Raw genomic sequence first — 22,221 nt, 5'->3', positions numbered from 1 at the left:
TGCATCCCTGCTGGGGAAGAGGTATGGAGCCCAGGGGACAAGGAGGAGTGAGGAATCAAGTGCCCAAGGTGGGTGGGGAGCAGGAAGCCTCTCCCCTATGGAGTCCCATGAACCTAGATGTGTATGAATCAGAGGTCCCACTTACCCTCCAGGTTGCCCATGTCCCAGAGAGGAGGAGGAGGTAGAGGAGGAGGGAGAGAAGGCAGCAGCGAGGGGACTGCATGGTTCCAGCAGTGAGGCCCAGAGTGTGCAGCAGTGGGTGAGCAGCAGGAAGAATAGGCTGTTGAGAGATGTGGCCTCAGATGTCTCCTTAGGCTGGCTCTGCCTGGCAGCTCTGCTGGTGCTGATGGCCCTGGCAACCAATGGGCTGGCACTGAGGTTTAGGGGAGGGCTCTGAGGTTTCCCACTTGGAGTGAGCTGGAGTATCTGAGTATGGCTGTGGGTGGTGGGGGAACTTGACTGTGAGCAAGGTCATTCCATTGCAAGCAGGAGCAGTCCCTCCTGGCTGCAGCAGCACCTTGACAATCAGGGGTGATATGGGTAAACTGAGGCCTCTGTTCTACCCCTCCTTCAGGTGTATGTGTCACTTGGCCATGCACTGCATCCATTGCCCCCATAGGAATGTCCCTTACTTGTGCCTGACATATCTGGTCCTGCATAGAACAGACATTGCCACCTGCTCTGTGCTGCCAGGTGGGTTCACAACAACATGGCTGTTTTTCCCACCATAGGGCTTCATGCCTGGGCTGTCTGTGCCCCAGGCTGTGCACTGGTCCCATGCCTCTTTGTCACCTCCCAGCCATACCACAGCCAGGCTACGCTGATGGGCCACAGGTATATAAGCCAATGATGTGGCAAACTTGCAGGAGAGCTGAGCCATGCCCTTGGAAAGCTCTGAGGGGTAAGAGAGTGAAGGAGAAAAAGCTGATGGTAATATCCCTTGACCCCTCAGCACTGCTGGTCTTATCCTAGGGAAGGGACTTCCAGAGTTGAGGTGATGAGCACTTCCAGCCTTGGACCACAGCTGTGGAGTCAGGGATGGCTGCAGAAACAGCTGGAGGGAGCAGTCCTCCAGGAGCTCTTCTTCAGGTGCAAGAAATGAAGGAACTAGAGCAGCTATAGTGTGGTGGTCCCCAAGGGGAAAGATAGGCTGCAGGGCCTGGAAAGGACTGTTTGCACTGACAATCGTCAGACTCCTGGAGCAGTGGCAGTTGGCTGGACAGGATCTTCAGGCTGGGATGGGACCCCCACCATCAAGCCCATTCCAGGGAGTTGCAGTGGATATGCAGCTTCCCCCCTTTCCACAGAGTTCTATCTGTGCCATAGGACCTGGAAGCTGCCTCTCTGCTTCCCTGCACCCCACTGTGTAGGGAAGCCTGAACTGTGCCCTAAACACCCTGACAGGGGAGGGCCTGAGGATCAGTTGGAGTCTGGCAACTCTCCTTTCCTTACCACCAGCTTTGGTGAGGAATCCAGTCCCCTTCCCCAAGAGCCTCTGTGCATGGAAACAGAAATGGGATGGTAGGAGCCATCCCCCCACCCCATCCAAATCGGCAGCAGTGTCCAGTGCTGGAGGTACAGTGTGGTGACCAGAGCCAGTCTCACCCCACAATGTCTCATATCCACTGCTCCTCCCTCACCTGCAGTTTCTCTCTCCCTTTCCTGGGGCTGCCCATATTTAGGGTAAAGGCAGAGCTGAAACCACAGCTGAGGGGAAGTCTGAGGTGGGGTGCCCTGATAACAACCAAACACAACAGGGGCAGAGGTATCCATGTTGGTATGTGACCCCTCCAAGGACAACTGGGATCAGGTATCACCACTCCATGTTACCATTTTTGGCGTCTCCACTGTAGGGAGATGGGGGAGGCCCATATGGGGCTGTTGCAGGCTGAGCTCTAGCACCCCATGACACTGAGTCAGACATGGGGACAAAAGGACACCAAACCCCTTCCCTTCCATGGAGCTGTCCCAGAGAGAAATAGGAATGCTGGGGCAGCCTGGAGGCCCAGAAATGACACCAACTTCCCCAGCAGCATGACGCAGGGGATGTCCAGCTATGCCACCACAAGGTCCACATCCCTCCCACTAGTCCTAGACCCAGAGGAGCATGCCTGGCTGTCAGGATGGCAAAACACAGCCATGGGGCAGCCACGGGGGGAAGAGACAAGGGGGCTTTTGTCTCTGCAGTCCTGTGAGGTGATCACTTGTCCCCATGGTCTCCCCTGAGATGACCGCTGGTCACTTCTTGCTGAGCAGCTGAAAGGCCATTCACAGCCCTCTGTCCTGTGCAGGTGCATGTGACAAAACTCAAAAAACATGCAGCTGCCTGCATGTCGAGATGAGGTCCAGTGTACACAATCCACTTATATCTACTCATATTTCATTTCTCCTTACTAGTGGAAATAATCACTAGGTATAAAATTGCTAAATCCCACAAACTCCACAGGAACAAAGACAAACTCAAAATGGAGGAGTACTCCCCCCTTTCAAGATGGCATCCACCACGGCAACCATGTTTAGTGAGACAAAGGGAAAATAAGAGTCAGCCTTCCACCCTGCTTATCTCTCCATCAGCAAAGGTACTGGCACATTCCAGCAGGTGATACTCAGCAAATAGCTAGAACTCATGGAGAGACTTTGCCTTCCTTGTGGCAGAGAACAGCAAGGCAAAGCAGCTGGGCTGGGGTGACTTGGTGCCTGCTTGCCTCAGCTGGGGCACTGCTGGCAAGCTATGGGCTCAGACTGAAGCAAGGCCTCTCTCTTCTTTCTGGCACAGTACTACTGACAGCCACTCCTGGAATCTGCCTTCAGTCAGATGCAAGAGAGGAACAAGATGCAAGAGAGGAACAAAAGGGAGGGGGAAAAAAAGAAAAAAACAACAGAAAAGCCCAAAGCAAAGATTCTACCTTGAGCAAAGACCTCAAGGCAAGAGGGGTTGTCTGAAAGACCCCTGACTTTGAAAAGGAACCCCAGCAACCCCTGTCCCTCATGAGTCAACTTCCAGCCAAGCACACGGTCTGTTAACAGTGTGGCCTCTTGCTTTGCTTGTGCTCCCCCCTGCTTCTCTCCAGATTGCAGTCCCTTCAGGGGTGGGAGGGGGTGGCCCTGGCTGGCAGGTGACTCCCCCATCCTGCTGTTCACACACTCCCTCAGGGGGACAGGAGAGAGTGTCACAATGGCAAATGTGAGAAAACACTCATGAGTCAAGGTAAGACAATTTAACAAGTGAAACTCTCTCAGGAAGCACTTCACATCACACTGTGGCCAAGGCTGGCAGGGAACTCTAGAGGCCACTGGCTCAAGCCCTTGCCCAAGCAGAGTCACCTACAGCCAGCTGCCCAGCTCAGGGGGTGGTTCAAGAATGATAGATCATTTATAAAGCGTAAGTATGGCAGTAAAAAGCTACCTGAGTGTGGCCTTGGCATGTCAGAAATACTAAATTCCAACCTCATCCCATTAGATATTGAGTACATAAATAATTACCTAAGTTGTAGTGTAGTGGCATGCAAAATATTTATCCATAATTTTGACCTTTTTAATGCTGTGAAGCGTAGTACCGGAGTCCATCTAATACTAGGAACCTCTGCTTCTTCTTGGAGGGAAAGAGTATTTTCTGTATGGTAAGTCTGATTGAAATAACACACAGTCCCAAGCTGATGCTTGTTTTATTAGAATACACATAATGTGGAATTCACAATTTATGACACTTAAGGATCAACATCTGAAAGTTTCTTGCTCTATTCCAAAACCTCTAAGATGTGAAGAAAAACCCAACATGTTCCAACCCAACATCTTCAGAATGTTACTTTGAAAACATTAGCAAAGTAAAATTTAATTTAAATAGCTGAGACAAACAATGTGAAAAGTTGAATTACAGAAGAAACAGTGCAACTCAATATTCATACTACAAATCTACCTTTCCACAACAATTAGTACTTCCAGGTCACTTCTTTCCACCAAAAAGATGTTGTAGTGGCGAAAAGATGATGCTGGGGAAACAATAACAACGTGAAAAGCACATCAGATTTAAAATACTTCTCTGAAAATAGGGAAAAAGCTAATTTCTGTCCAATAGAAAGACACAATGCCAGTACAAAACAATACAGAGGGAAACTGAAAAAACAGAGGAAACAATTAATAACTTGTGCACTAATGGTCTGGTCTCAGTCATTAAAGGAATAGCACACATTACAATTAACAAGGAGTTTTATTTTTTTAAAAAACTAACAAAAAACAGCAGCTGCCAATATCCAGCTGGTGTTTTGCAGTGATGGATGGCACTCACAGGATCCAGCCTCGGCAGCATGGGAGAACTCCTTTGTGCAGCCAGCAGGTGTCTACACAGTGACACTGATTTCCATGTTAAATGGTGCCTTTGGGAGTCACAGTTACAATGTCCAGATTTGCTCAGTGCCCAAATAAAGGTCACATGCATCTTAATGGGGCTGAAGGTGATCCAGGAAGATCCTTTCAGTTGGCACTTCTCAGCTGAGAAAAGCTACTTTGTCTAAGGGCTGTGATGGAGGTTCAGTGACCCTCTCTCATCAGCAGCTTTTCCCCCCAAAGACAGCTCAGAAGAGGAACATTTAGTGGGAATGCTGCCCTTAAGCACAAGATAAAATGACATCCCTTTTTTTTGCCTTGGGACATTTTGGTTTAATGACATCCCTTTTTTTTGCCTTGGGACATTTTGGTTTAATGACATCCCTTTTTTTTGCCTTGGGACATTTTGGTTTAACCACAGAAAAGATGTCTCCTTCAAAATTACAGAGAACAACCTGGCACTGCCCAGAATCAGCCTTTGACATAGGCTTGGATGGAGCCAGGACTGCCTCTGCTCATCAGTGCAGGATTGGTACCTTCTCCAGAAGTGTGAAAGACCTCTTCCTTCTGACTTCATGTTTCCTTTCTTTCCTGTTTGGTCTATTTGCTGCAGCAGCTGCACTGCACCCTCAGCCTGACTGACTACTCTTTTTTGTTCAAGGGAAAATTCCACAGGTCCCCCTGTAAGAAACAGCAGCAAGAACAAAACCACAACCTTGCTCTCTACACACTCCCTGCATACCCAGAGGAATGAAACTCAGTGGAATCCAGGAATTCCTTACTTACAGAAACTCAGTTGGTCATAGTCTTTAGTAAGGGATGCTGGGCTAAACTCAAGCTCATTTGCTTTGGAAGAATTCTAAAAGGAAAAGGAACCCGAGAACTGTTACATAATGCTATATTCTATTGTACAGAGATTTTTGTTAGCCTGCTTCCTGAAAGTATTAAAAAGCAGGGTCTACACTTTTTGTGGTGTGGTTTCATCTCGGTATTTTTTCCTGCTATGATAAGGACTTTCTTCACCAAGATATTTTTACACCTCCCTTGTCAGGACATAGCACAAAGGTGTAAGTCATCTAGAAGACTTTAGCATACCAGATAGTGAACTAACAGTAGCTATGGAATAGGCAGAGATTTCAAAAAGCATGAGCAGAAGAGCTGTGGAAAACAACAGCCCCTGGACAGTGCAGGCCCTGGACATTAGCCCTTCTAAGACACAGTCCTGGGACACAAACTTAACTTGGAAGGGACAAAAATTGAAAGTACCAGAAGCAAGAGTTGGGCCAGGAATACCCATCAGGAAGGTGATAAACAATACAAAGTACCAGGAAAAACAAAATAAGCATATAAAAACACAACAAAATCAGCAAGTAAGCTTCTGTAAGAGAGTAAACCCTAAAACAATGACAGGTCCTGATGGTGTTTCTCTTGCACTAATCTCAGAACCATTTAGGTTGGGGAAAGCCCTGTAAGATTGAGTCCAACTGCTAACCCGGCAGTGCAAGACCATCACTAAACGTGTCCCCAAACGCCACATCTAAGCTCAGGTTAACACAAAATTCCAAACCTCTGATGGCCTGAGATCTTGACAGTTTAGTCTCAGAGCATTAACTAAGTTAGGAAAATTCTCTGGATGACAGGCTGAGTATCTCTTTCTTTCTTTGACTTTCACTGGCGCACTGTGTAAGTGGAAAGACATGCAGGTTTGACCACATTCATCCTGACCAGATGTCACCATCACAGGCCTGGGAGACATCTGGATGACAGCTGAAAATGCAATCCATTGAACAGTCATGTGCCTGTGGCACTTCTTTGCTCCTCATTCTGAATCCAACATCCCAAAGTCAATCCCACACGTACCATGTAGACAGATTTCCTTCCTGTTTAACGAGACCCTTCCTTTCCTGAGAAGCATTATAAAATACCGTGTGGTATTTTACTACACTACTGATAAACTACATTACTGATAAACTGAGAAAGACCCTTGGAAGAATGACCAGAAAAATTGCAATAAAGTACAGGAGCTACTGACATGTTTTTATCCTAAATCAAATCTTTCTTCTCATCCTGAATTAAAAGAAAAGAAACAAACAAACAAAAAAAAAAAAAAAAAAAACCAAAGGGAAAGCATGTCACAGAAATACTTGGCTTTCATCTTCGAAAAATGCATGTTAGGAAGAGGACTTCTGCCCATGACAGCATACAGTACAGTAATTTCATGACTATAAGGCGCACCCTTTTGACTAAAATTTTCCCCGGAACCCGGAAGTGCGCCTTATAGTCCGGTGCACCTTATCTGATGGACAAAGTTCAAAAAATTTGCCTACCCGCAAGTGAGAGCTGCGAGCCACGGGGGGAGCCAGCAGGGCTATGGCTGCCAGGTGGAGGCGGGGCAGAGCAGCAGCGGGCATGCCCCAGCCCCGTGGAGGCGGAGCCGCCCCTCCAGAGGCACACCCGGGCCCCGTGGAGGTGGAGCCGCCTCTCCAGAGGCACGCCCAGGCCCCGTGGAGGCGGAGCCGCCCCTCCAGAGGCACGCCCTGGTCCCGTGGAGGCGGAGCCACCCCTACACAGGCACCCCCCGGCCCCGTGCAGGCAGCACGGCCCCTCTAGAGGCACCCCCCGGCCCCATGTAGGCGGGACAGCCCCCTACACAGGCACCCCCCGGCCTCATGCAGGCAGCACGGCCCCTACACAGGCACCCCTCGGCCCCGTGGAGGTGGCACGGAGGGACGGCGGCCACAGCCCGGCCCCGGAGAGGCAGCATGGAGGGGTGGCGGCCATGCCCCGGCCCCGCCAGATACAGGCGGGCCTGGGGGCCCGCGGCACCGCCCCTGCTGGGTACAGGCGGGCCCCGGGGCCAATGGCTGCCAGGTTGAGGCAGAGCCTCGGCCAGCAACCATGCGGAGGGAGCTGGGGGCGGAGCCTCGCTGCAAAAAAAAAGTGCGCCCTATAGTCCGGTGCGCCTTATCTGATCTACAAAGTTGCGAATTTTGCCGACTCCCGGGGGGTGCGCCTTATAGTCCGGTGCGCCTCATGGTCGTGAAATTACTGTACTCATGACACCTGATCTGGTGATAACCAACAGAACAGTTTGTGTCCAGACATCCCTCTAAGGGTAACAGTGCCTTGACTAGTGCAATTTTGAGGACAAGTCGATGTTAGAAGCAGCTGTTCCAGAGAAGGTTATTTGCACCTGAGTTGGTATTTGCTGAGTTGATTTTTGTATCACAGTTCTAGTTTACCTGAGAAGTGCTCAAGACATGCCCTCCCACATTAGTTAACACAAGAGGAACTTACAGTGATCTCTGCCATCTGTCATACTGTTGCTCAGGGTTCAAGCTGCTAACCTGGAGCTCCAGCTTTCAAGGATTCTAATGTCTTGAAAACCGTACAAACAACACAGGAATTCTGGAGGTACCAGTTATAGCAAAGTGGGGAATAAAAAGCCATCTTTCAGAAGATGACCCTTATCTCACCAATAGAGTGTTTGGAGTACCCGAGGAAAGAAGCCAGAGAGGGCATTTGTAGAGACCTGTCACTAATACTTCAAAGGTAAGCGGGGCCAGGGGGAAAAAAGGATACAAGTTTTAGAGACAAATAAACCTGCTTGTTTTAGAGAAGTTATTCTTTACTGAATGCTCCCAAAGAGTTACCAGGCAATCGTCTTCCTATCCTGCAAATCCAACAAACCTGTAAAAAAACCCCATTCTGAAAATTTTGGGCTTCCTTTGTGGGCAAACCCAAGAAATGTGTTTGCCTACTTGGAAAAAACTCTCTTCCAAAGAGTTAGAGAGGGGGAAAAAGCCAGGAGGGTGATAGTGTGGTAGGGATTTGAATTAAATTTTGAATGGGTATCCAGAAAATAGACAAAGTGCATTTGGGAGGATGTGCAACAGCCAGGAGGACACAGGCATTAGGGTGTGCCTAAGAGCAGCTCTATCAGAGCAGCCTTGGAGCCTGTGGGCTAGGAAGAGAAAGAATCTTCTCCTCCTGAGCTATGGATAACAGTGGGTTTAGAGAGCAACAGCCAATCCCTCTGCAACAATCCTGTCATGAATCTGCCTTCTGATGCCATAGTGAGAAAAGACACGGCACTTTTTCAGTAAAAGGGTGATGCCTGCATGGCCATCAGCAGAGAGAGAGACACTGGTGGGGAGTGGCACAGCAAAGACACAGACACAGCAAAGCCAGTGTCAAGATGCTAGTACCCACTGTTGGCCCTTTGTGGACTTCTCCATAAAGGGCTATGTGAGATGACAGAGGACTGGAGTCCTGGAGAAAAGGCAGGGCATCCCTCAGGCTCGCCTCTCAGAGGCTGAGCTTACACCCAAGCTTGTAGCTTGACAGTCAGAGAAGTTAGTGTCATCTCAAAAAAATGTAACTCATCCCTTTGCTAAGTCTGGTGAAGAGTCAAAAATTATGAGGGTGATGCAGGGAAAAGGGGACAAATTACTTGCAGGCATTTTTATGCTTGCCATTATAAAGATCCAGGATTAAATAGTGCTGTTGTCTCTTTCTGAATATTCTGTAGCTTACCTTTTCAATTCCATGCTCTGCTTTACTCATCTGGTGAACACAGTCAGCTCCAGTTTCTGAAGATAAGTAAGTAAAACTGAGTTTACAAAAAGTCACAAAAAGCAAGCAGCTACTCCAAGCACTTTCACTAAAAACCACGACTTTAGTAGGACTCTACTCAACAAGATATATAGCCTTAATCTATATTGGTACTCATGTTTCAAAGTCTTCCTTAAAAATTAAAATATGCACTCATTCTGCTTTTCTATGAGAACAAACAAGCAGTTAAAAGTCTTACATCTTAAAGAGGAATGAGCAGATATCTGAGAAAGCTTGTGAATCCTACAAGGTCACAAGGGCAGGTAGCAAAGAAGCACAGAAAGATCTTGCAAGACTTGGTCATGGAGCAATTAAAATGGCAGAGGACATTCCATATGGGGAAGCATGAAGGGATGCATGTGCAGAAAATCATTCTGGCTTCACTTGATGTGATCAGAATCACTGGGAGTGCCACTTGGAGATTCTGATATCTCAACAGTCAGTAGCACCCCAAGAAAACCCAAACACCAAAGAATTTAGGAGCAAAAAAGCTTGTCCAGAAAGAAGAGAAGACAAAGAGCTGGTCTTACTACAGCAACTGCACTCCTTCCTGGGTCAGGGAAGATGCTCAGCCTGAATGAGCTCTTCAGTCTCTAACAGTGTAACTGGAAAAAATGACAGAAGGCTTGAAGCTAGTGCTCGCCAATTTGAGTTTGAATTCAAGTATACACTTAAGAATTACAGATTGTTCTAATCATAACTGCTGTGGCAACATACAGGACTAGACAGAACTGCCAGACTGGATCATGAAATAGGTCTTTTTCTGACCTTGTATTTTATTAATCTGCAACTTGTTTCTTTGGTTAAAGAAATAAAAAAGCATTCTGATCTTGGGCTCATTCCTCCTCATCTGCAACACTTATACTGTGAGTATAAACAAGGCAAGGGGATGGGGGTGGGATTAAAAGACTACATTTGCATGAGCACGAGAACTGCCTTCAGACTTTTTTAATACCTCTGCATGAAACACATTTGGGAATTGGGCAGGATATAAGGCAACAAGGTAGATAATTCGATATAGCCTGTACATGGAGGGGAAAGGTGCACATAAACACTTGTGACCGCTGATGGATCCAGGACTTGTTTGCCACATACTTGTGAGGATTCAGTACAGATATAGATTTTCTTCTTTCAAAAAAATGCACTCTAAAAAGAAAGAAGCCTACCAGCCTGTAAGTAATACTGGGTTGGATATTAGGAAAAAGTTTCTCATGGAAAAAAAAATAAAGTACTGGAATGGTCTGCTTGGGGAGGTGATGGAGTCACCATCCTGGATGTGTTTAAAAAAAGACTGGATATGGCACTCAGTGTCATTGTTTAGTGGAGGTGTTAAGGGCATGGGTTGGACTACATGATCTTGAAGGTCTCTCCAGCTTTGTGATTCTGTGATTCTGCGATTCTGCGAGTGACTCTCCATAGCTGGGGTGGTTCCACCCTCAGAGTCTACTCAAGACCTCAGGGAACTTGCTTTGGATGACCCTGCTCGAGCAGGAGGGGCTGAACTTGGTATGAAAGGGCCTGTCCAACCTCACACCATTCTGTAAAATCCATAGATAGAGATCTATTTGGGAATGACCATGAGAAGTTTAGCTACCAAATAAACATGGTGAAGCTGTGTGAGAATACTAATGCGTATGCACAAGATGTGCAATTTCATCAGACTTTAAAGCACTTGAAAGAGAGCAAGTTTCAAGGTCTTGAGCCAAGACGGCGGCATTTCATCATCTGGCCTCAATGGAGCAGGCTGGAAGGCAGGTGGAAAACTGGTTCCTATTGTTCCCTTGCTGTCCTAGACTCAGGTGTGCAAGACAGTGCACTGTTCTGTCTGGTCGCTGAGCTATCACCTCACTGTGATTCAAAGGTGACGTGAACACAGAGGAGGTTAAACAGACAGAGCTCTGGCCAATGGTATGGGAACTTGGAAAATACAGGAACCACTTTTTTCCCGATATGAGCAATGATGCTTAGACTCCATGGAAGAAAAAGAAGAAAAATGGGGCAAAGGATTGCACAGAAATGAAAGATGAGGAAGGTACAAAGAGGACATTAAAAATACTAATACATATCCTGGAAGACTCTTTAGGGAGTCAGCTGACCTGCCATATATGATTGTGGGCATGAGGCATCATCTCTGACTTCCACTCTTCTCCTCTTCACTGATTCTTCCATTGCAGTACTTTTCTGGCACTCGTTTCTTCTCCTGACCTTCAAAACATTACAAATTTGATATTGGTAACAATTTATTTTGACTTTTCTATTTTAGAAGAAAATTCATAGTTAATGTACATTCATATTTTGCAAAAATTGTTCCTGCTTATACATTGAAAACCAAAAAAGGATTCAGGATTAAACAAGCATTAGGAGGTCAGCCAGAGAATTATGCTCAACAGTTTTGAACGAAGTACTTCGTTCTTAGGACATCCTAGTTCCTCCATTTTCAGAGACTGTCAAGAAATGAAAGTAGCAGGAATGCAGAGATAGAAAAATTCCTTAGGGGAATTTGGATTTTAATTATTCTTCATTAATTTCAGGACACTTACCTACATGGAAAATAAATGTAGCGTCAGCTGTCATTACACAAAAACTTCTCAAATAAGTATAACTTTGTTGTTTACGACATAGTACCTAGGGAACTACTTAATTACTCAGCAATATCAACCTCAGAGATTCTTCCAGTGAAGAAAACACCGGACAGTTCACTCAGGCTTGTAGAAATCCATGGAACTGAAGGAAGCAGCTCTCAGGTTCTAATAGAGGACTGCTTTCCAAACCCAGCAGAACTGCCAGAAGAACTTCTCTCCCCTTGGATGTTCTAGGTGAGAATTCCATGCCACTTCACACTGACCGACTAACTCCTAGTGGTAGGAGAACTCTAGCATTGCCTAAAGGCATATATTCTGCTTCTCAAGAATACTTAGAACATAAACAACAAAACCAAACCAACGCACAACTTACAAGCTCATCTCTGCCCTTGTTTACTTCTTTACCTGCACAGAAGTATAAAAATTGGGAATATTTAGACTGGACTTTCTTTAGCCAACTGAAAAGTATATCTTTGCACTGCAATTCCTATTCCAGAAGCAAGATAAACTACTGTGAAACAGTCTGGACCTGCATATGACATAGAAATAGAAATGTTCAAGTACAGCTCTTTCTGAACCAGTAATTCCTGGCTATAACACCAGATATTAATGGGATGGGACAATTGCTTTGTCTTAAAGATGTCAAGGTGTCTTCAGAAGAGAAGGGCCTGAAGAATAGTTAGCATCTCACTGTGCTGTTGGGTACCAGATGAAGATGCAAGGACATCTGGAACACAGCCTCTAGAGAATACTGGCCAGCTGTAGGATGTACACACATATTTCCCTGAAGAAAATCCCCACCAGGAGAAACGTGAATATCAAGTCTGAAAATAACAGTGCCTTACACTGTTTCTAATTTTAGAATAGCAATGCTGTACACTATCTGGATAGGGCAATTAAATACTGGAGCAAGGGTACAGGGAAGTGAGTGAACTCTCCATGGTCAGAAGTTTTTACATCCAAAAATGGGATATTTGACAGAGAATGCAAATAGGTGAGACTAAGAAATTACTAGTTGGCCATTTTATAAAGATCACATTATCTGCCTAAGCAGTCATTAAAAAAAAACAGTAACTTTTTTTTAGAGCCTGATAATCAGAACAGGAAATAGTAAGAAACACTCAATTTTCACAACAGGGCAGTTTAAATGCAGAGTCCCATGGAGCCTTAGCTGTGGCCTGAGGTTGTTCAGAGATTCACAGAAAAACCTGGAAAATGAGACACTATTGAGGTGAAAATGTTTGCTAATTATACAAAATACATTATTGCCTTGATTGCCATCATTAATTTTTTTATAAAAATCCATTCTTTCTTTAGGAAAATAGCAACAAAGAGTGTGATGTTCTATGTAAACAAATGTAGTCAAGCACAAGGAGGAAAAATGTGTCCCATATACACGTATGTGCTGGCTCCAGCCCAATGACTGACATTTAAAAAATGAAGGTTGGGAGCCACTGGGCACTGCTTCATAAAAATACCAGCTAAAGAGTCAATGGTGGTTGGAAAGACAAAGGGGAATTCCAGGGACTTTTAGAAAAGCAATACAAGACAATAAAGAACACCCTGTTATGCACTATTTCAAACTCAAGGTACAGTCATCCCACATGCAGTTTTGCTCTCTCTGATTCAGATATACAGTAGGTGAAGGAAAAGAGAAAAGCAAGACATAGATCATAGATATTTTCCAGAAATTACCCAAACATAATCACAGTGACTTACCACAAGATATGTTTTGCTGAAATGAGTTCAATTCTAGATACAATGTACAAATGTAGGGATAAGGCAGGAGATGGACATTCTCGTGTTTGAATTTAACCTTTGATACTTGCTCCCACTTACTCAAATCTGAGAAGAATGGTAAGACTTAAAAACACAACACTAACATTTCAAAGGAACACAAGTCCTGACAATGTCTTCTAAAGCTTCAAAAGTTACAGCACACTCCACATGTGCACAAGGGGAGCAAATACAACCTGTTACAATGAACTTGTGAAAACTACACCAGTAACACACTACAGGAAACACTTATCCAGGTTTACTTATCCACTCTGCCCCATCAGTCAACCTGTATTAATAGTGTTCTGTTCCCTTAACTGCTTTTGCCTTCAGTACTGACATCCACAAAAAAACATGCCAGGCTCTTCCAAGCTTATGAATAAAAAAAAACCCCTCAACAGTTTTCGTAATTAAATTATTTAAAATTTGAAAACTATCTGGATTCAGAGAAGCAGCATCATTAAATTTACTTCACAGTTCAAAATAGGGGGGAAAAGATAATGGCCATGACAACCACCAGTTACAGTCAGTCCTTCATATGATTGCAGTTCTGACATCCAGGAGCTTCTGCCTGAAGAACAAATGGTGCTGAACGTAAGTATCCTCACTTACCTCTGATCTCAGGGAGAAACAGGTGAAATGAATACTGTTAGTCCACACTCACTAGCAGAAACTAACATCCCGGGGACAGAAGATGATGAAACAAAGACACAAAAGTTCCTTAAGGACTGAAATTGCCTGGTTTTTGTTGTGGAGCTAAGACAGAGAGTACTGTGGATTTAATTAGCATGTGCAGTTTGATAACCAAGATGCCTTGGCAAGAGCAAACAGAGCTTTGAAGATTACAGGAACATTGAACTACACAGAAATGTAAAGTTTGTCCGTGTGATGCTTAACCCAATGAATGTAGTAAAAACTACCAGCCTTCCTAAAAATGGTGTATAAGCATATGTAGCTCACAGTAATTCAGACTCTGATCACCAGTCAGTAGTCCCTGTCTCTCTCTCAATCATCAATAGAAGGACTCATAGCTGGTGATTAACAGCCACACTACAGAGAGGAGCCCGACACACCAACTGCAAGACAATTCCTCATGCCAGGCGTCTGAGCTCACAGTTCTCTTCCAGTGCTGGCTGAGGATGTGATGGACTCACAAGTTCTATAAATGCAAGTCTGTGAACCAAAACACCCCTCAACACACAGGCAGAACTAGCTGAGCTTTAGAGAAGCAAACCAATAATGTTGGCTGTGTTGGGGTATCTTCTGCATAATGATGCTCTTGACTTATCTTCTTGACTATTAACAGGAATAAGCTGCTGTCATATGGACCTGCTTTGGACAGAAAAAGAGCATGGCCTCATTCCTGCCTGCTGTTAGGAGGGCGTAATGCAGTCTTCTGCATTATGCAGAAAGGGAATATGCATAATACAGGAGGGGAATGCCTTGGAGGTGTTCATTACTCCTGGACACTCGGAATCACAGGAGGTGATACCAGATCTGATCCAAAAGCTGACACACCTTTAGGACTGGAAAACACTAACATTTAACTGAATTATTTTATCATTCAACGAGCCTCAGGAGAATACTTCTTAACTCATTACACAACAGCAACTACAACAGAAATATTAATGGTTACTATCTCTTTTTGTCAAATAATTATTTAAGCTAGTTCATTAATGTCAATTTAAATTAATAATCTGCAGAATATGTAGCAGACATGACTAAATTCTCTCCAGTTGCACAAGCCAGAAGAAAAAAAATGAAGGCTAGTCTTGGTGCATTCTGATGAAAAAAACAACTAGAAAGTGGAGGAGCCTGTAGTACAGCTGCTAGCTAGAATAATCCAATGCCTCAAATGCCTCAGCACTTCCATATCAAAACTGAAATCCAGGAAACAACACTCCTCAAAACCGGTGCATGCCAATATTCAAGTATCAGCTTTTACACAACTATGCAATTGCACAGAGCTTTTACAGCACTGTCTGTGGACAGCAGGCCAGACTGACAGCATCTCAATGCCTCTGCAAACTTTAGGGAAGATGGAAAAGATCAGCTGATTGGTCTCACAGGAGTGAGGGGCATGAGCACAGTAAGGTGAATGACACAGTAAGGTGCAGATGACATTTGCTTCACATTAGCTTCAAAGATGTACACTGAAGAGAGGACCAGGATAACTGGACGACAAATCCTGCAGGCTTTGTGTGTTCAAAAGCTTGTCTGGACTGCCAGTTATCTTAGCTCAACTACTGCTCCTTGTAAAGCTCACTCTGTGAGGTATTTTTTTGCTTCCCTCAGCCACCTCTGTGGAGACACGAGCATAGGCTCACACTTGCTCCCACCTTCCCATCCCCAAAGGTTCGTGGTGGTTTAACCTTGAGGTACCTCAAAAGAACAGCACTGTGAGTTTCCCTGCCTGTGGGCCAGCATTGCTGGGCCTGTAAGGAGTGCTTTACATTCTACAAACCTTTGGGAACAATGCACCGGGGTGCTTATAAGCACATGAGGTGAGCTTCCTGACACTTTATATACATCTTCATTTGCTCTGGCTAAACCTAATTCGGAATGCAGGGCTTGTGTGGATGAAAACACTGCAAACACTCTGGTAACATCAGTTCTCTGGTGAAGGCAACACCCTGAGGTGTCCCACAATACCTTCAGCCAATGTCAAACTGCAAAGATCGAAGTAATAGTACTACTCCAGCTAAAGATCTGCACGCTCCTACACATAAATATTGACTTACACAATGCCCAACAGATACAATTAATTTAATCTTTTCTTTATGAGTAGGAAAGAAAGGATACATGGAAAGACAGTAAAGTGGTCTGTAGAAATGGATGTAAATTGTCAAGATTTCCAAGGATCACTCGAATCACTTCCTGGAGAGGCAAAAAAAATAAACAAAGGAAAAGTATTTAAAACATAGTCACAATTCCACTGTCAACTGCATGTTCAAGGCTTGGGAAAAAATTAACCTTACTTTACAGCTTGCATGAATCATGGAAGTCCAGGTTCTAGATATTCTACTTCTCCTTCTCCTCTTCATCTCCCCACTCCCTCCCACCATTTTAGAGTGCACTGCATGGACAGACTCATAGAAATTTAGGTGAATGAGTATCTTTATCTTGAATTAACATAGAAGAATGACTATGGAAATGGAGGTGTGCTTTTAAATTTAAGAAGTTTTAAATTTAAGGAGCATCACTTTATTTTACCAGCAAAACACACATATAGCATTTACCTACTCCTCTTTCTCTGAATATTGGCCCAAATCAGTTACAAAGGAAACTGCAGTTAAGCCCCCAACAAACTCCTCCTCTGCAACACAATTTTTTTCTAATAATATCTTTCACTATTTTCAAAAGTGAAAAAATAAAATTAATTCTTAATATAAATTAAAATCAGCACATTTTCTTCAGTAAGGTTTTTAATGCTATTACTGTATTCTGAAGACTTTTAGAAATTAAGTAATAGGAAGGAGCATTTTAAGCAGGCAGTCTCAATTTTCTCAATTTCTTAGTAATGGCAGGGGCCATGACAGGGAAGATGACAACAATATAACTCATCAGTTGTGACCATCAATTTGTGCTTGTACACAAAGCAACAGCATCATTAAAAGAACACCACTGGTTCCACAGCTGCCAAGGAAAGCACGTGCACCTTTAGCATTAGATTAGCCTCCATTAAGCTGGCTTACCAGTACTGCCACAGTTCCTGAAAACCAAGAATCAAGCCTGACAACTTGAAAGTATTGTGGTCAGTTTTGAGGTTGAGATTGAAATCTGGGAAAGAGCTCCTGCAAGAATGACTCTGAAGACTAATCAGACAGGAACTGGCTGCGACTAGCTCAACAAACAGGAGTTTCCATTTTGTCCAATTTTACAGTCCAGTAGCTTCTATGGAATATTTCAAACAAAAGCATGACTCTTCTACACCAAATTTTGCCTGTTGAGGAACATTTTTCATTTATGTCTTTTTTTTCTGCTCAGACTCTCCAGGGAGGTTCCCCGTCACTCACACTAGAAATGCTACACTAGACAAAATGTTCTCAGTCCTGTAACAAGTATATGATTGTTCAGTCTAACACCCATCTGAGAACCTATGGACCTGCCTCAGCTCCTACCTCTGACTCCTTGGCAGCACTTTCAGTGAGACCAGATTGGGAGAGGCTGTGAAACAAGAGAGAGTTGGAAAACCATCCCAGTCAAAAACGCCAATGAAGCTACATTTCATGTAAGAGTTTAAACAGCAACAAAACAATTCTCACTGAACAGGGAAAATACTTAGCGAGCAGATTAAATGCTAGTCTACAACTCTTGAGAAACATCCCTTATTTACAAGGATTGTTCCATGTGAACTTTCTACCCACCTGTGTTTCAAGTTTTAAGGTCTTGTATTAACTCACGGCCACATGCAGTCACAAACACGCACGCTGACTTCCAGGCTTTAACACACATACCTGTTAAAGTTGCCATACCGGAGTTTAAATTTGTACACATGCCTGCCAGCATGAAGAAATCTTGTTTCGGGCAATGGGTAGGTGAATGGTTTCAACGACATCTCTCTCTCCTGAACGCCAGACTAGGAAAGCAGGAGAGTCAAACGTTAATTCCTAAAACCCCTCACCACATCTCGTTCTGTCACATGAAAAGATTACATGCAGTTTTTCTTCCAGGGCACATTTGCAGAGAGAACTCTCCTACCAGTCAGCAAACGGCTGCTCTGAGTGTCCGCTTTTAATAGTGTTTGTGAGCAGGATGCGAAGACAGGACCTGGAGCGTCGGCCACCTCGTCTTCAGCTGCGCTGCCCTGCTGTCTCTGCCGAGGGCCCGGGAGCTTCTCTGACCTCCTGCGCCAAAGCTGGCAACCACCTACGCAGAGCCCTGTGGGGCCCGCGACCGGCACGGATGCGAGAGAGACCCCGGCTACTGCGGAGCCCGGCACCCTCCGCGCCTGGCCCGCAACAACTCGCTGCTCCCCACCCGCAGTGCCCCCGGCCGCCGCCGCAGCCACCAGCGGCGACCAGTGCCGGCTGTCCCCGGGCTGGGGCGGAGAGCCCAGGCCCGCCGGGCAAGGCCGGGGCCCCAGCGGACACCGCCCTGCTTCTGGCCTGCCGGGACGCGAGAATGTCGCTCCCTTCCCAGAGCGGGGAGGCCTGAAAGGCCTCCGGACAGCTCTGGCGCCTACCAAGCCGGGCCGGGGCTGCAGACTGAGCGGGGCCGAGAGGAGCGGAGTGGAGCGCGTGGCGCTCAGCCGAGCATAGCCGCAGCCGAGCCGAGGCCAACCTAATCCCGCCGAGCCCAGCTGCAGGTAGGAAGCGGGGATACGGCCAGCGCGGGTCCGCAGCTCTGCAGCCCTTTCCCCTGACGGTGGCGGGCAGGACGTGCTGGAGTTGGCCGGGCTGGACTGCTGAGGGAGCATCTCAGAGGAGGCACAGGCTCCAGGAGGCAACTGGACCTGCCGCGAGAGGGACTAGGGGGTCGATCGTTAGCCACTAACAACACCTCTTTCTTTTCCCTTTCTGATTCACACAGCTCCCTGTCCACTTCTGCTGCAGCCCCTGTTGACCTCCCTTTTTATAGATGGAACATTTTATATACTACATCTCTTTAAGAAGACTGGAATTGAAAGATCTTTCCTTTCCCCACAGTGTTAATATCCAGGGACTGATAGAGCATCCCGGTATGAGTGAGATGAAGTCCAGTTTCTATAAGAGGCTGCATGATGGTGCCCCTCAAGCACTGGTAAGACGTGATATAGAGAGTAATCAGCAGCTGCTGAACAATTTTGGATTGATTTGTCTTTTGGTTTAAAAAAAAAAGTAAAATAAGCTTAGGGAGTCAGGAAATAAATTGATGCATTGATTTCATGCACAAGCAGTGTGCTTTAGTGACTATGGGGAAATGATGTTCAAGCAAGCCGATAACACAGTGGAAAACTCTAACCAACACTAACAACTCTAACCTTCATTAGCAACGCTGACCCCAGCTTTCTGGGGGCATCTCAGCAAGAAGGGCTATGTCCTGTTTGAGCTACTCTTCATGTGGGAGGCTCTAAGTTGGTTCTACAGTAGAACAGCACCTTCAGGAATACTGCACTACTGCCAGATAAAGTGACCTCAAAATAAGTGTCTTAGAACTACTGCGCTTCCTGATATCCTCTGGTCATGCCTGAAACACTATGTACCTCCCTCTCTAAGCCATACTAGAGAGAATGCTGAGGGAGGAAGGCTTGTAGATGTAGTACCCACAGCCATCCTTAATGATGTATGCCTGAATTTCCAACATTTTCATGACCAATACATTTAATGCACTATGATCTTGTGCTCAATATCTATTGATAGGAATAAACGAGGAAAAAAACTCATTCCATTCCCCTTCTCTGAGAAAATTATCATATGGTTTCTTACAGCTGTACTCTACCGAACTAAGATATTTCATATGTGCCATGCAAAACTGTTCAAATTAATGCCTAAGATGTTGAAGCACTTAAGAATTTTATTCCATTTTGTGTTTCAAAACAATTCCAGTAAACCACTTTACATATTTTTGGTTTATGTAAAATACACCTGTAAGCTCTTAAGGTGAGTTTTGGGCATAGGAAGTTGGCTGAGATTGCTTTTTTGTGACAGTGATGTGGCAATGCTCTCTGGTGAGCAATTATAATTCTCTAAGTCCTGGCTGCTTCTGAGGACAATCTGTGCCAAGGCAGGGAAAGGGAAGGTACTTAGGCACTCTGAATATTTGTTTGTGTATGCTCTGAAAAACGCATTAAATCAACTTGAACATAATACTTGAAAAACAATGAATATTGCTATGCGATAATTTTAACAGTGCGATCGTATTTTTAATTTTTTTAAAAAAATTGTTTTTCAGCACTTTTTAGGGGATTATTATGAATGTCCTCTAGTCAGGCAGTAACACCTTGCTCTGCCTTGGTAAGAAAACCCTGTGTTCTTCAGTCAATTTTGCTTTCATGGCCTACTGTTAGAAAAATAATATGTTTCTTTTCAATATTTGTCAGATTTTTTCTTCCTTCTCCTGCTGTTATATACTAGATGGTGACTTGTTTGAATGTGTTACCAGTAATTTTCCTGGTAGATCTTTCCTTTCTGCAGGATTTCTATGGAGGAAAAAAGCCTCAGATGAGGAATGCTTGAAGATCTACAAAAACATCTCAACATTGGGCAGAAAATGCTCCAACAGAAACTACTGTTCATACCAAAGGCAGGCAGATGATTACTATAATTTCTGTCTGAGAGGAAAATTCATTCAGGTAAGCTTTTAGTTTCTTGTATTTTTTCAGTATGTAGCTGAAAAGACCAGAATTAGGTTGTTATCTTAATCCATATCATAATCCCATATCAAAATACTGAAATATATGCAGCAGACTAGAGACACTATTTGGAAGAATTTAGTAATGAAACAAATATTTGCAAATATTTGTTCTTGTACTATATGCACTCTAGAAACTGGATACATCAAATTGTGTTTTAGCAGCAGTACAGTAATGGAAATTTGCTGTATTCACAGACACATAAAAACAATTACCAAATAGATTTTGATACATTTTGGTATTTGATAGTGTTCTGTATATATATTGCAAGAATATAATTTTAATGTTAATGCCATTATGTTGTCACAGTTATTTTATTTTGAGGAGTAATAGGTTAAAATTGTGAATTTATCAGGGGTTTTACAGTTAGGAGCTGGTAATTTCACCAGAAGTGTGATAGTAAACAGATAGATCCCAAGTTGCGTGTTATTGGCTTATTATTAGTTTTCTTTGAATAGCAGATTATGAGACATACTTGTTTGTGTTATATATTGCCATTCAAAATATCCTAGTATTAAATAGATAGTAAAGTTATTACTGTCACACTATGCTTGTGCAACTGTGGACATCATCAGACCTTAAATAAATACAGAATTTCCTGCTCATACTCATTTATGTATTAAACTGTAAAGTTCTCATGTTTGTATATAGAGAAAAATAATATTGATTTGTCTATAACTTGTTTTTCAATAAAAATATATCTATTACATACAAGATTTAGAATATAAGAAATTTTACAGGATTTGGAAATACAAATGTAGCTTTCTATATTTTCTAAATTTAAAAATAAAAGGCTTGAAAAATGTAAGAAAATAGGATCTGTATGAAAGAAATGAAAACAATATGTGATTACCACACTGTCCTGCTCACTGCCCCTCATTTTCTCATTCTGGCCCAGTGTCCTCCCTGATACTCCTTCTGTTACTCTGTCCTTTTTATCTGTTTGTTTCTTCTTACCTGCTCTGTCCTTCCATCTGTCCTCCATGCCTCTCTCAGATCCCTCTTCCTTTTTATTCTATTGCTCTTTGTGGGCCCATTGTTTCTCACTGTATCTTTCTGTTCTGTTCCCTGCCCCTATGTCAATGTTGTGCTGCTGTCCCATTTTATTTTTTTCATCTTCATCCTCACCCTGTCCTTATTATACTTTGTCCTTTCTGCCTCTCCTCACTCTCCTGTGTTTTCAGGTGGGATTCCCCAAGGGGCTGGTGGCACTGCCTTCAAGTGTCCTGCTTTAGTGGTGGACTTGGCAGTGCTGGGTTAATGGTTGGACTGTGACAATCTCAAAGTTCTTTTCCAACCTAAATGATTCTGCTCCCTCCCCCTCCCACACCCCTTGCTGTTCTTCTCTCCTTCTTGTCCCTATCTTTTCTGTCATTCTCTGTCCCATTCCCAACCTTGTGCTTTCCCTGTACGCTCCCACCACCAAGCTGGCCTCTCTTCCCCTCCCTCTCCCTCTTTATTTCTCTCATCATGGGCCCTGCTGTTCATTTTGGTGGACTCCCTGCAGTCTCGCGGTGATCTCACTTTTTTGTGCTTTGTTTTTTTGGACTTTTTTTTTGCCTCTCTCATGTTCTGTTTTTATTGTCTGTGGCT

The 22,221-nt window shown here is 44.3% G+C and overlaps 1 protein-coding gene across 1 annotated transcript; it reads right to left on the bottom strand.

The window, feature by feature from the left end:
• Positions 1-3,907: 3,907 nt before the first annotated feature.
• Positions 3,908-20,376, bottom strand: MAJIN (membrane anchored junction protein). The gene is given in 12 exon segments (XM_042779713.1): positions 3,908-3,989; positions 4,860-5,004; positions 5,110-5,182; positions 8,860-8,915; positions 11,034-11,142; positions 11,893-11,924; positions 13,239-13,364; positions 16,098-16,124; positions 16,127-16,172; positions 17,417-17,462; positions 17,753-17,874; positions 18,481-20,376. Coding segments are annotated over 12 exon segments (1,062 nt in total). The 5' UTR covers positions 18,715-20,376; the 3' UTR covers positions 3,908-3,943.
• Between the last annotated feature and the right edge of the window lie 1,845 nt (positions 20,377-22,221).

Source organism: Catharus ustulatus, chromosome 13 (assembly GCF_009819885.2).
Source record: "Catharus ustulatus isolate bCatUst1 chromosome 13, bCatUst1.pri.v2, whole genome shotgun sequence".
NCBI classification, from domain to species: Eukaryota; Metazoa; Chordata; class Aves; order Passeriformes; family Turdidae; genus Catharus; species Catharus ustulatus.
The sequence above is the reverse complement of the archived record's forward strand: the minus strand, read 5'-3'. Positions and strand labels throughout refer to the sequence as shown.